This window comes from Nannobrachium achirus (assembly GCF_963921795.1).
Source record: "Nannobrachium achirus genome assembly, chromosome: 13".
NCBI lineage: Eukaryota > Metazoa > Chordata > Actinopteri > Myctophiformes > Myctophidae > Nannobrachium > Nannobrachium achirus.
Genome location: NC_137833.1, coordinates 13,440,121 through 13,453,831, shown reverse-complemented (window position 1 = coordinate 13,453,831; position 13,711 = coordinate 13,440,121). Strand labels below are relative to the sequence as shown.

Genomic DNA, 13,711 nt, shown 5'->3' with positions numbered 1-13,711 from the left:
AGAGAGAGACAGGGGCGTCAATTGGGTATGGCAGGGGTACGCAGCTGCCATACCCTGGGTCCAGGGGGGGAAATAAAAGTTACTTTTAAATATAAATCCATGAATGTCTCTTTGTCTATCTGTTCTGGTTATTGCGTTGTTAAATTACAGTAAAATAACTACAAATGCAATGCGTTATTGTTAATTGTGGCACGTTTACTAACATGCCAAGTTTAGCTGCACTTGAACAACCATTCCAGGTTGCCATATCCAGCCCAAGAAACCGTAGAAACGAGGGAAAAATGTAATGTACTTCTTAAAATAAATGCACTGTATCATGCCTGTTGTCTTGCACGCGCGCCTTCGCGCGCGCGCCAGACACCAGTCATGTTGCCATACCTTAGCTTTTTCTGAACTGACGCCACTGGAGAGAGTGTGTGTGTGTGTGTGTGTGTGAGAGAGTGTGTGTGACAGAGAGAAAGAGGACATTTCTGGAGGATGAAATAATAAAGAGAAATGAAAACCTCCCAGAACTTTGTACATTCTTCTCTGGGGTTTGTTTCTATGAGGAGTTTGGTTGGGGACTTACCCAGCATGACAGCATCTACCGCCCCGCCCGCACAGAACTCGATCAGAATCTGTAGACAGAGAGACAAAGTAGATAGTCATATTGCTGTTGTCAGTGAACCTCCCATCTACATATTTTGGGAGCTCAAACCTTTGTGTATTTTCATAAATAACATTATCTGCCTACTTGATCATACGGCAGCGTCACTCAAAAGCATAAATAGCAGATCTAAAAGGTCGAAATGCGGCGCCAAGAGACGTTTTGAGCTCCTCGATCTTCTACGTTTGCTACTTTTGACTTTGAATCCAAGAAAAGTAATAGTTTGACATATTCTTTTGAAAGTATAATATTAATGGTGTCAGTAATTTCTTCAGGTTTTTCAGTTGCTTTGTATTGATATTCATTGTATTCAATTCTTATTTTAGACTTGGTCTCAGCGAAAAGGAACATCTCAGTAGCAGTATAGTGACACATTCAACATAAACAGAACAAGCCCAAAGCCTGCTTACAGTATATTAAGCAGATGTGTATCTGGCTGCACATGACCCCTTGGTGAATGGCGTGACCAATGATTCAATTAAAAACCATAACAGCCCATTAAGCTACCTGTCACCAATACCCGCAATGTACTGTGTTGTCATTTAGCGCTAGCTACTGTGCCACCTTTTCTGTTTATTTTGCTAGAGGTAGCAGTTCTAGACAGTACATTTACAGTAAACTAGGAGTGTAACAGTTAATTCAAATGTATTGATTTAATCAATTATAAAACCAGATTAAACAGTTTATTTTTTTTTATAGTGAAAATAGCCAATTTGTTGTGAGCTTGTAGATCTGTTATTTTAACTATTTCTTAAGTTATTTTAATTATTTTGAGATAAAGACCCATAAAAATGTGTGCGCGACCCAACAATGACCCAATGTTTGGGAAACACTAACATAGAAGACAGTCACAGGCTGTTATAAGATCCGGTCTTGTTTTCTTTCATCTTGAAGCAAAGAATAACCATGTTATTGTTGTAGCCATAATGCACTGCTTCAAGTTCACACATATCAATTTACTCAAAACATGCAGCCAAATAGCAGCAGCAGGAGGGTTTGAGGTGAAATGACTTCCTTTTCATGTTGGCTCCATTCGACCTGCGGGGGAAACGTGATTTGAGCAATAAAAAAAGAAATGTGACAAGAATGACTCACATCCTGCTCATTTCATCACCCAGTGAGTCTAGTGAAAAAGGATGTCCTTGGTTTGCCTACAGTAGCACCCACTGTATTGTACTTTATGTTGAGCAGTATACCAAGAAACCATTTAGGCTTGAACGCAAATCTGTGTCACCATTATTTTATGCTTTAACTATTAAAAAAATAGTAGATATACAAGCTCACAGCGCGGCACCGAGTGCCACGCTGCAAGCTTGTAGATCTGCTATTTATTTATTTTTAATCGTGAACATTTGTGCAAGTCTGTCTGACCCGATTCTATAAATGTCTACTAAATCCCTATTCTAAATCAGTGGTTCTCAAATTGTTTCATGTCAAGGACCACCAATATTACCACCCAGAAGCAAATATTTGTTACAAATGTCGCTTCTAAAAAGATATATTCATTCATTCACATCAATATGCATACATGCTGCATTTACCTGCCGTTTGTAACTCGGCCATCAACATGTTAGTGTTCTATATAAATCCAGGTCCGTCACAACTAACGATCATCTTACTTGACATTAACTTCACATTCACCTAACTGCGATTAACGATTTAATTGTGCTTTTGGCGTTGAACATCGGAACATATCAATCAATCCAAAATGTACATTTTGGTTTGCCTGTTTGGCTTTGTAAACACAAAGAGATACGCCAAATTACTTAAAATGGCTGATCTACAACCTCACATGTCATGTAGATTTGGATCCCAGGGGGAAAATAATCGTATCAAAAGAAGGTCCAGACTCCATGGCCTAATAATGCACTTCAAACTCAAGGGTCCTTGAAATGAAAAAGGTTCGGGGTAGGGTTCACTCTCAAGTGAACAACATTATCTATTTGAGAACCATGTAGACGATGTAACCCGGTGTCCATCATCAGTGCAGAGTGTCTTAACTGCATTTGACGTCTCCCCGGACAGCTGCGGTGCATTAGACGAATCCAACACCATGAGCTAATGGTGTTATAGTGAGACAGTCAAAGCACCCCACACTGACTGACTGACCTCGGTAACAATAGCTGATGTAATGTACAAAACCACCAGCTCATCATCTACATTGGCTTTGCCAGCCCTTGAGTCGGTGGTTTGAGGTATCTGATGATAAGAACAACAAAATAAATCAATGGCAGCGCCAGCTATGACTGAGACCCTGTCCTCATGGTTTAAAGGACCGGTTCACCTCTGGGACAACCAGATCTTATTTTATTGTAGTTTGGGACACGATCAACACAATCCTGAGTTATTTTTTTAGTTCAATCTGTGTTTTTAGATATTTTAGTATTTCAGCATGCTACAACTGGTAATATGATGCTTTGTAGCATGATATTGCATCATCTAATGCATCATATGATGCAAAATGCATCATTTGATGCTTTGTAGCATGCTGAAATACTAAAATATCTAAAAACACAGATTGAACTCAAAACAACTCAGGATTGTGTTGATCGTGTCCCAAACAACAATATAATAAGATCTGGTTGTCCCAGAGGTGAACCGGTCCTTTAAAACAAAATAAAATGACTGAAAACTTCTGTTAGGCTGACATGTCCCGATCTGTGATTTGTGAGTGTGATGTAGTTATTACTAGTCATAAAACTCTTGTTAATATTTTTCATGGGTTAAATATTTATAAAAGCCAACTGACAGACTTTACCACTTTCATTTTCACTTAGAATTAGAGAAACCACTCAGGACCAACCTTTGAAGAAGGCTGTCCCTTTTTTCAAGCTATTTGGCAGGTGATTGGATGGGGCCGTCTGTCTATCACAGTCTGGGCGTGCTAACTCAGACCACTCATATTGAGGTGTCTGCATGACGTATAGAAGCTGTAGTAGGAAAGTAAACACTAAACACAAGCCTCTTTTTTTCAAACACACTTCACGTCGCGCTCCCCTGATGGGGTTCAAGGCGGGGCGTGGCGTACCGCGACGTGAAGCGCGTTTTTCAAACGCACTTCAGCTCGTGGTAGCTCGTGGTAGCGGCAAAGACAAATAGTGAAAGAACTACAGTGCAACTGCAACAGGCGCTTCTCAATCACGTCACACCCGGTCTCGCTCAGATTCCGCCTCCGTAGCTGCCGCTGATTGGTTCGAACGTGGCGCTGTACAGTGTAGCACCAATCTATGAGTGGTTCCAGATGGAGGCTGGATTAGGAACTCAATACGCCACCATCTGGCAGAGTCAGGTTATAGTTACACATCGGTCACGTCACTCCAGAGGAATGGGCCGTAGCGTAGCATGCATTGCATAACACAGCTCTGAATTATTCACTGCCACTTTCTCCAGCCACTAGCAGGCCTCCATTATGTGCAGCATGCATGACACAGTCCACAGGGGTCACGTGACACCACCTCCTGCTGGGACCTCATTGTCATGAGGCCTGAGTCCTCTCTCCCAGCGCTGGAAAAAGAAACTCAAACCACTTAAACCCCAGCGTCCATCCGTATTGTGGGGAAAGCTTTCACTGAATGTACAGGCAGCATCCTCCAAAGTAATCATATTTTAACTGGGGACCCCCCCACCCTGACGAAGAGTTGAGGCATTACATTTTGTATAACACGGTTCTATTGTGAAAATAGCAGATCTACATGCTCACAACGCCTCGCAACTGCTATTTTCACAATTTCTCCCTCTAATATTAGACAATTTGGACAAGGTTTAATTTGTCATTTTAGAGGTATTAAAAAGTCATTAAATTGTTACTTTAGAAATGTGCTGATACCCTAGGCCTAGACACACTTATACTTTGTTTACTGTTGAGTGAGAAAACATTGTTGCACATCAAGTTAATCATCTGGGGACCCCCAAAATAATTTGTTGACCCCCCTGGGGGGTCCCATCCCACAGGTTGAGAACCACTGCTGTAGCAGATCGTCAATGTTCTATTTTGCGTGTGCGAGAAAATTCACCTGCCGCCGCTACAACATAGGAAGCATGGGCAGCAGTTCAAATGGGAGGCGGTGTGTAGGCTTATGGTGTATTTGCTCCTGTGGTCTAACAGGTCTACTGTTAAAACAAGCTGGTGTTTGACCATGCCCACGGTATGAATGGTAGATTACAACACACTGTTGCGTAACAACATGACACTGAATGGCAGAGTGGCTTATTGTGTAATCATTAATAACGTGTGTGTGTGTGTGTGTGTGTGTGTGTGTGTGTGTGTGTGTGTGTGTGTGTGTGTGTGTTTGTGTACACACAAACGTATGTTGCTGTGCGATCGACTGCCCTCCATTGATTGCAGCTATCCATCTTTGGCTCATATTTACTGTGCACCTGGCCTCCCTTAGTATATGATATAGGACTTGTTGGGATCCAAGTTGTATGTAGGTGAACAGGATAGCCCTAAGCTCTATGTACTTCTCGTACGAAGAATGACGAAAATAGCTGATCTACAAGCTCACAACACGTCACGATACAGCGCATTGTGAGCTTGTTAAATGTTTTCTATATTGTCGGATGGAAACCTCCAAAATTGTTACTTTACAGGATTCAAATTTACAAATAGCAGATCTTCAAGCTCAAAGCGCGTCGCTTTCACGCAATGTTACATTGACAACATACAGGCTGAAGCGGACTTGTGATCTTTGGTGTCCCCCAAGGTGGTCTCACCCAGGTTGGGGGGGAAAACACTGATCCATACCCACTCCCTCCCAGCTCACCACAACAGAGACGGCCAGCTCTCCCCGTGGGGAAGCTACACTCACCCACAGCTTGCTTTCATAGTAGAAGGCATCCAGCAGCTTGACGATGCGGTGGTGATCGCAGGAGGCCAGGATCTCAATCTCCACCATGTAATCCTCCAACTCTTCCTCCGTCTTAGTGTCTATCACCTTGGCTGCAGCCAGCGTGCCATTCTGCTTGTTCTGAGCCTGAAAACACATACCAGAAATATTACGGCTGCATGTTTGCTTTTTTATTATTACTAAAATAATATATATTGTCGCTTTCGGGCATGAAACCTCTTATCGAAATCCTGTGGTTTTTCATTTATATTAAATTAAAGTTAAATCAAATTAACGTCCTACTTGATCACACTACAGCTGAGCGTCACACAAAAGCATCAAAAGTAGCAGATTTGTAAGCTTAAAACGCGGTGCGATTTTCTTTATAATCGATTAGATCAATAACTGTGGCAGCCATAATAAATATCACAACAAAGAGATAAGTTATGAATCAGAAAGGTTTGTACAATGAAAGGGTCTTCGTTCACTTTTATGAAATGACTGGGCTGTGCTACCAAAAGATTTGGCCTCTCCCTTTACCAGTGAGCGAGCCCTATGCAGTGGCTACTGTAACACAACATGCATCAACAATAATGTCATGGAAAGGCCAGAGCCATTGTAGAGTTGGAGAAATAAATTGTGGTTTACAGCTTGTGCAGCCGGAGGCAATCTTCAGAAAGGTCACATTGGTCTGTGTACTGTAGACACATTTCAAATGTGATTCTTTGTTTCCAAATAGAAATGGAAGAAGAAAGCCTGAAATGCCAAGCTGTGCTCAAATTAACTTACAGTAAACGGAAAAAGTCATCATTTGCTGAGTGGTAGAGTTCTCAACAGGCCTGAAAATTAAGGCCCGGCCCTAACTAGGCCCTACTGGAGGCCTGAACAATTACCATACTTTTAGGCTCGGCCCCATAGACCTAGGAAGGTAGACGCCTCCTCCGGCTCTGGGGCATCTGTATCGCGGGGCGGGAGCCATAACTCTATGGGCGGGAGAGCAAGCGTCACATAAATGGAGGTTTGGTAGGCCCAGCGTGATCTTTTGGGGCGAGTCTTTTGGGGCGGGTCTTTTCGCAAACTCAAACCAAATGGACCCGTAGGGGTACATTTGGTTCCATTTGTACACTATCAGAGTTACAGAACGGCCCATTTGAAATCCTCTGTACTAGGAATCGGACCGTTAAAAGGGAATCGTAATCGTTTAAATCCTAAAGGATCCCAACACATTATACACAAATGAGCCCCTCACCCACTACCAACATCACCTACTTTAAATACTCTGATGACACTGCCATTCTCGGACTGCTTCACGACAATAACTATTACGGACTTCCAGAACACAATCTCTCATTTTACACAGTGGTGCACTGACAACTACCTAGAGTTGAACGTAACCCAATCCTCATTCATGGTAAAACAGTAGAACAGGTTGACAGCTTCACATATCTTGGACTCACTGTGGACAATAAACTTAGGTTTGATCAACACATCTATTCATAAACGTTTTCAGCAAAGACTTCATGTAATCCGTAAGTTAAGATCACTGTCTGTTGCCCCCCCCATCTTCTGTTATTACTATACAAAAGCATTATTCAACCTATTCTGTCGTATTGCTCAGCATGTTTCTTCACTATACTGTCCATGCCTAACAGAAACAAACTTTACAGTATTACCCGTATTGCGTCCAAGATCATCGGACTTCCCACACCCACACTTGCTGATATGAACGATAAGGACATCACACGCTTAGCACTCTCAATAACAAATGACACTGATCATCCTCTGTATCGCTACTTCGAACTCTTGCCATGGGGGCGTAGATACATAACCTTGACGTGGCACAAGGTACGGTTTAACAGGAGTTTTGTCCCCTCAGCCATCGCTACACTAAACAATCTGCTAAGCAAACGCCCCCGTCGCTAGGATGGTTTTCTGTGAATATCGGGGACCTGATGATCTGTCTTGTGATGTTTTGTGTTATATGGGTTTGTGTTTTTTTTATGTTAAACAGACTTGTGAAGACAAATTTCCCTTTGGGGAGAATAAAGATTATTATTATTATTAACCCCAGATGTGTCACGGTGTCCCAGGGCAAGACACTTAACCCCTAACTGCTACCCCCTGGGCTCAAGTCTGACCACTTGGACAGCAATCAGCTAGCCTAGATGAAGCTTAATTCCCCATGAAGTTAACGACGCATACTTTCCATACGCACTGGCGGTGATGCTGAAAAAATGAAAGGAAGAGGTTAACGGGTCGAGGGAGCACGTTTTCCGTGCCACGCTTCCTCTGACAAAACAAGTGACGGTGCAGTTATTTTCAGCCCGCCCGGTTCATACGCTCATCGTATATGGATACAGTACAGACGAAAATCTCCAGGAGTTTGGTGGAAAAAAGGAGACAGGAATGTCCAACAGCAACAAGTGCAGAGTGTGTCAAGCTCTATATTTACACAGACACACACCCTGTCTCGCTCTGACTGTGTGCTAGGTGACGCCACTATCGCCCAGGCCTCAGATAAAACAACGGGTGTGACAGTAGCTGTACTAGCCTAGGACTGGACAATACGAGTCCAAATCAATGTAGGGATGGGACGATATGAAAATGTCATATCGCAATTATTGTGACAAAAGAAATCGGGATTTACGATATTATCGCGATAATCAAAATCAATTAACCTGGGGCAGAACATCTGCCAAAAAATAACAGATCTACAAGCTCACACCGGGTCACGTTGCGACGTGTTGTGAGCTTGTAGATCGGCTATTTTTTGGCAAAGACATTTGATAGAGAGTGAAAAAAGACTGTATCAAGTACGTATATTATAAGTACCTTTTACCGATTATAGAGGGTTTAAGTTGTACCGGATATGCAGCTCGGCAAATAAAAGATGAATTGATCCCAGTGAATGACGGAGGACGATATCACGAACGATAATTTAAATCTCCACGATACGATTATCATGAGTGGTTTTTATCACGATAAACGATAATATCGCTTATCGTCCCATCCCTAACCAGACCTAGGACTGGACAATACGAGTCCAAATCAATGCCACAATTATTTCAAACTTTTTCCTCGATTAAGATGCTGATTATACCCCTTTTTTACATAAATTAGTTCTATGACTAGGTCTATGCTACAAATGTATACAAATTTGCAAATGTATATCAGTTTGGTGTTTCTTGACATGAAAATGTTTGAGAACTGCTCTGTGATACCTGCACAGCGTGCTGTTCGCTTGCGAATTAAATTTTCATGCGACACCGAAAACCAGTGTGCCGTTTTGCTCTCGGATCAAATGTGCAGCAATAAATAAGTATCGCGGTGGAGGGATTAAGTGGTTAAGTCAGACTAATCGATTAAGTACAACAATAAATCAATAAGAATTATCCGATCAACCTACATGAGCAAGATTAAGTCTGTTTATTCATCTAAATGTCCCATTCACAAATCCAGCTGTCATACTGTACGTACATTATGCGTAAGCATTGTGTAACATTATGACGATGACGTTTAACTCTTCATATATCCAACTATGTGAGCGAGCTGGCTGTGTGACTATTAAGACTACAGCATGAATATAGTAGCATTAGATCAGCAGTTTCTATTAGCTTTCACTGTCATGCCTCAGCATTCACGCCCACTTCTGCACTTGAAGGCATAGACAGAACAGCGCCTTTGTGTGTGTGTGTGTGTGTGTGTGTGTGTGTGTGTGTGTGTGTGTGTGTGTGTATGTGTGTGTGTGTGTGTTCTCTCTCATAGCCCAGATGCCCAATAAAGCCCCTACGTCTTGATTTAACACTTCCATCTCAGTTGTGAAATAACTGATAATAATTGATAACATCTAACAATACATTAAAGTTATTATAGTTTACCCAAACAAATTACTTATTTTCTATCAATTACACACCCCACGAAGCATTGAATTCACATAGATCTTTTTGTTTTTTTGTCACATCCTAAGCCAGTGGTTCTCAACCTGTGGGTCGGGACCCCCAGGCAGGTCCCCAAATTATTCTGGGAGGTCCCCAGATGATTAACTCAATGTTTTCTCACTCAACAGTAAACAAACCAACATAAAGTTTAAGTGTATAGACTAGAGGGTATCTACACATTTCTAAGTTGACAATTTAAGAACTTTTTAATACCTCTAATGACAAATTAAACATTGGTCAAATTTAGTTAAAATATGATTATTTTGGGGGTCGCGGCCTGAAAAGGTTGAGAACCACTGTCCTAAGCCAACAATTTGATGACACCAGAGACTCAAAGAGTCTCCTATTGACCGATGAACCCATCATCAAATCATTGTCTCAGGAATGTGACAAAAACAAAACAATCCGGTGTAATTGATAGAAAATAAGTAATTTTTTGGGGTGAACCACTCCTTTAACAGAATCTTTCTGTCAGTCTGTTCCGGTCTAAACTCGGATGCCGTCTTGACCGATTGACCTCAAACTTGGCGTGTGTGTCCGTCCCAGATCCGGGGTGTTGTGCAGTGCCAAGTGGCAAAGAACAGTTTGCTAGAGAACCAAAAAAAATACATGAATAGCTGTGTCTGTGGACGACACACTGAATCACTGCCTATTCAACGATTTTCATGAATGTTCTGCTATTTCTGAATAGCTAAAATATTAAATGACACAGATGCTTTCCTTGTTTTAACGGGTTAATATAAATAGTTCAGTGAACATCGTGAGAGAACGTTGTTGGTCAGACACTATCTACGACCTTGGAAGGCATCGATACTCTCTGGCTTTTGTCACTGCCTTGCTAATCAACTAATGAAGACTTGAAAACCAACAAATGACGATATCTGGTGATTCAGCCACATTGTTTTTTTGATCACAGGAGCTCAAGGAAGCAACCGTAGCAGACACAGCATGATCTCTTGAGTATGCAGCAGCCACTGCTGCACGGACTTGCCCGAGAAGTGCTGTTTCATAGGATATGAATTATTAAACGACATACATCAAACAAATTAAGTGCAAGGCACAGAAGGGCTACATACATTCCCAACAGGGTTATTATAGCGCTAGGGTGTGACTCTAACAACATAACATTTAACATGTTCCACCCACCTAATCATTCAACCATTTCACTTTGAAAACATGTAGAGCATTAAAACTTTACAGTGCAAATATTGTTAAACGTTTTTGCATTGTATACGTTCTGTAAACGTGTGACAGCAGTTGACAACGGTGTGGTTTTCTTCCATATTGCTGCATATTTCAAAAGACAAAATAGTCTTGAGGGGTTGTATCGGCAGCATGTAGTAGAATGAAGGATGACAAATCTCAAGCTGGCTGACAGACACCTGCGTGTTTACCACAACTCATCATCACAACAATGAAACGCAGCGCCTCCTCCTCCTCAACCTGCTTACGAATACATATCCATAAATTGGTGCGTGACATATAAACTTCCGCTGCTTGCCATTCTCCATGCAAATAAGGTACCTGGAAACCCCTAGGTTTAAACAGAGACACCAGCACTCATGTGTATCTGAGTATCAGATACACACGCTGAGGAAGACCCGGTGGGGTCAAAACGTCCGTTTTTTGCTGCTACTGGGGGAAAAAATGAAAGAAATATGGAAGAATTCATTCTAAAGTAAGTGAGTGCTGGTGTCGCTGCTGAAATGTTCATTGGTTCCCTGAACCGTGCACCCAAGACGAGTGTTTTGTGGAACAGTTTTTTTTGACGAGTGCTCCTCTTTCCCTCTTGTGAAGAACACCAGCTTTAAAACATGGCTTATTCCAAGGGTTCCCATCCTTTTCAGGCCGTGAACCCCCAAAATAATAATATTTGAACTAATCATATTTGAACTGGGAACTAGGGACCCATATACACTTACTACTGTACGTTGATTTGTTTACTGTTGAGTGAGGAAACAATGTTTCATGTTAAGCTAATCATCTGGGGACCCACCCTCCCCAAAATGATTTGGGGACCCCCAGTTTTGGAACCACTGGGCTTATTCAATAATAGTGTGGAAGACTGTGAACACAGCAACACACTCAATTTCTCTGTCATTATTGTGTGGTGCTTGTGATCAGAGTCATGATTGTCCTCTCCAGCCAGGCAGCCCCACACCCACCGGTAGCCTGTTGAGCGAGTGTGTGCGGTCGGTCATGAACCTTATTATATTTGATAAACTTGTCGTAGGTTGAGGTATAGTGGCTCCCATGCCATGTTTACTCTCTGGAATCACGCCACGGTTGCCACCACACCTACAGTGCCTCAATGTTGACCGACCGACGCCAGCTCCAACTGAATGACAAAGTCAAAGTCATAATATATTCCATAACTTCTTCAACTGACAAGTGGAATTAAGCCTCTGACTCAGAAGATAATGAAACAGGAACGCCCCCGAGACACGGATTAATGAATAAAATAACAGGCCAGCTAATAATAGTCCCTACCTCTAATTTCCTGAAGATGCTAATCAGGAGGATGGTTATAATATGCAATCAATGTGTCGCAAGCAATCTAATGAAAAGGCTGCCATTTGTCACGAATTCAATTTCAGATTTCACATTGGACGATTGGACTAAACACACACAAAATCGATTTTGACATTTAATGTAAAAGTCAAAATACATGATAGTCTTTCTTGATCCAATGCGAACACACACAGATAGACACATTGTTTAATCTATACATTTGCAGCCTAACTAATATGAGTGTACACAATGGAACCAAATTGTACACCCTATTTGGAGTAATATTCAAGAAGAAGACTGCATATAGCCTACTAGTGGCTGTACTAGAGTGGATCAGGCCTATTATAATAGTTCCATGTTGTTACTGTTACTGTTACCTTGAAGACTTTGCCAAAGGCTCCGTCCCCAAGCTCCCCGATGATCTCCCAGAACTCCTCCGGGTTGACGTCTCTGTGGACATGCTCGTACTGCTTCTTCCTCCTGTCCGGGCCCAGCTTGAAGATCTTCCGAAAATTGAAGAAAGACATGATGATCTTTCTTTTACACAGAGAGAGGGGGAGAGCTGTTTAGCTGTGGTGGCCTCCTCTCCTCCTCCTCCTCCTCCTCGTTATTTCCGCCAAGAAAAACGCAGACTCTACCCTCTACTCTCGTCCAAAACGCAGTGTCCAAGCGGCTAGTTAGTAGCGAGCGATCATCATCATCACCATCATCATCTCTGGTTATTACACCAATGTCGTAACATTGTAACACAGCTCGTCTAGACGCGGATGATGATACAAAGTAACAGTATATGTAGCGGCGGCTCACATTGTTTTGGGTGCCGTTTGAAACCGCCTGACCATGGGAATGAAACGGCGATCACTGTTTGTTGTTATATTCTTCTCACATCCTTGGTAACACGCAAGCAAGCCGCCATTGTGAAACACTCCAGTACGAAGACGCAGCTCCAGTGCTGGAAGGTAAAGCCAAAGGGACAACCGAGTCTTTAAAGGTTTCTCTCTCTGATCACACACGCCTCGGGTCGGGCTAGAAGGCTGAATAGGCTCGGCCCCCCAGGTCCACTGCACACAGAAGTTAGCGGTATCTGTATCCTGAACAACTCCCATCAAAGAGCAGCTCAGCCAATGATGTTCTGCTCCCTCCTCCTCCTCCTCTCCATCTGTTCAATGCTGCCGCTTTATTGACTTTTTGGCCCGATGGCTCTATCTTGTGGCGTGAACATGCCACTAGCTTTGCACAATGCAACTGATGCAATTCAACTCAATTCAATTCAAAGGAGCTTTATTGGCATGAGAAAACATACGTTTACATTATTGCCAAAGCAAGTTTCGAAACATAATAAAAACAGTTGAAAATTAAACAGAGGTATGTCACATTTTGTCGTTAAGTATGGGGTATGAAGCTTTTTGGAACAAATATCCTAATTTCTTTTTTTCTCAATTCAATTCAATTCAATTCAATTCATTCAATTCAATTCAAAGGAGCTTTATTGGCATGAGAAAACATACGTTTACATTGCCAAAGCAAGTGTCACAAATAAAATAAAAACAGTTGAAAATGGGGGACATATATCCTACATATTTCTCAATAAGAAAGGATTTTTTTAGGAGCATGCTCTGTTTATACTGTAGGATATACGCAGTAGGTCAGGTCTGGATGCCATTCATTGGTTTGTAGACCTTAGGGTGGTTGTATTCCATTCTAGCACTCTAGGATGCACTGAAAAACAAAACACAGTATTTTGTGTGCATCTTGTATGAATTGAGGAAATTTAAACAAGCCCAAAAGCT

At 42.0% G+C, this 13,711-nt stretch overlaps 1 protein-coding gene across 1 annotated transcript in view; it reads right to left on the bottom strand.

Moving 5' to 3' along the window:
* Positions 1 to 12,903, bottom strand: part of LOC308296640 (STE20-like serine/threonine-protein kinase) — a 49,258-nt gene extending 36,355 nt beyond the window's left edge. Inside the window, exons 1-3 of the mRNA XM_080739968.1 lie at positions 12,299 to 12,903; positions 5,455 to 5,619; positions 569 to 617 (exon numbers count right to left, since the gene is read on the bottom strand). Of these exons, the coding sequence (XP_080596094.1) occupies positions 569 to 617; positions 5,455 to 5,619; positions 12,299 to 12,448 (364 nt within the window). The 5' untranslated portion in view covers positions 12,449 to 12,903. The remainder of the gene's footprint in view (positions 1 to 568; positions 618 to 5,454; positions 5,620 to 12,298) is intronic.
* Positions 12,904 to 13,711: the final 808 nt, after the last annotated feature.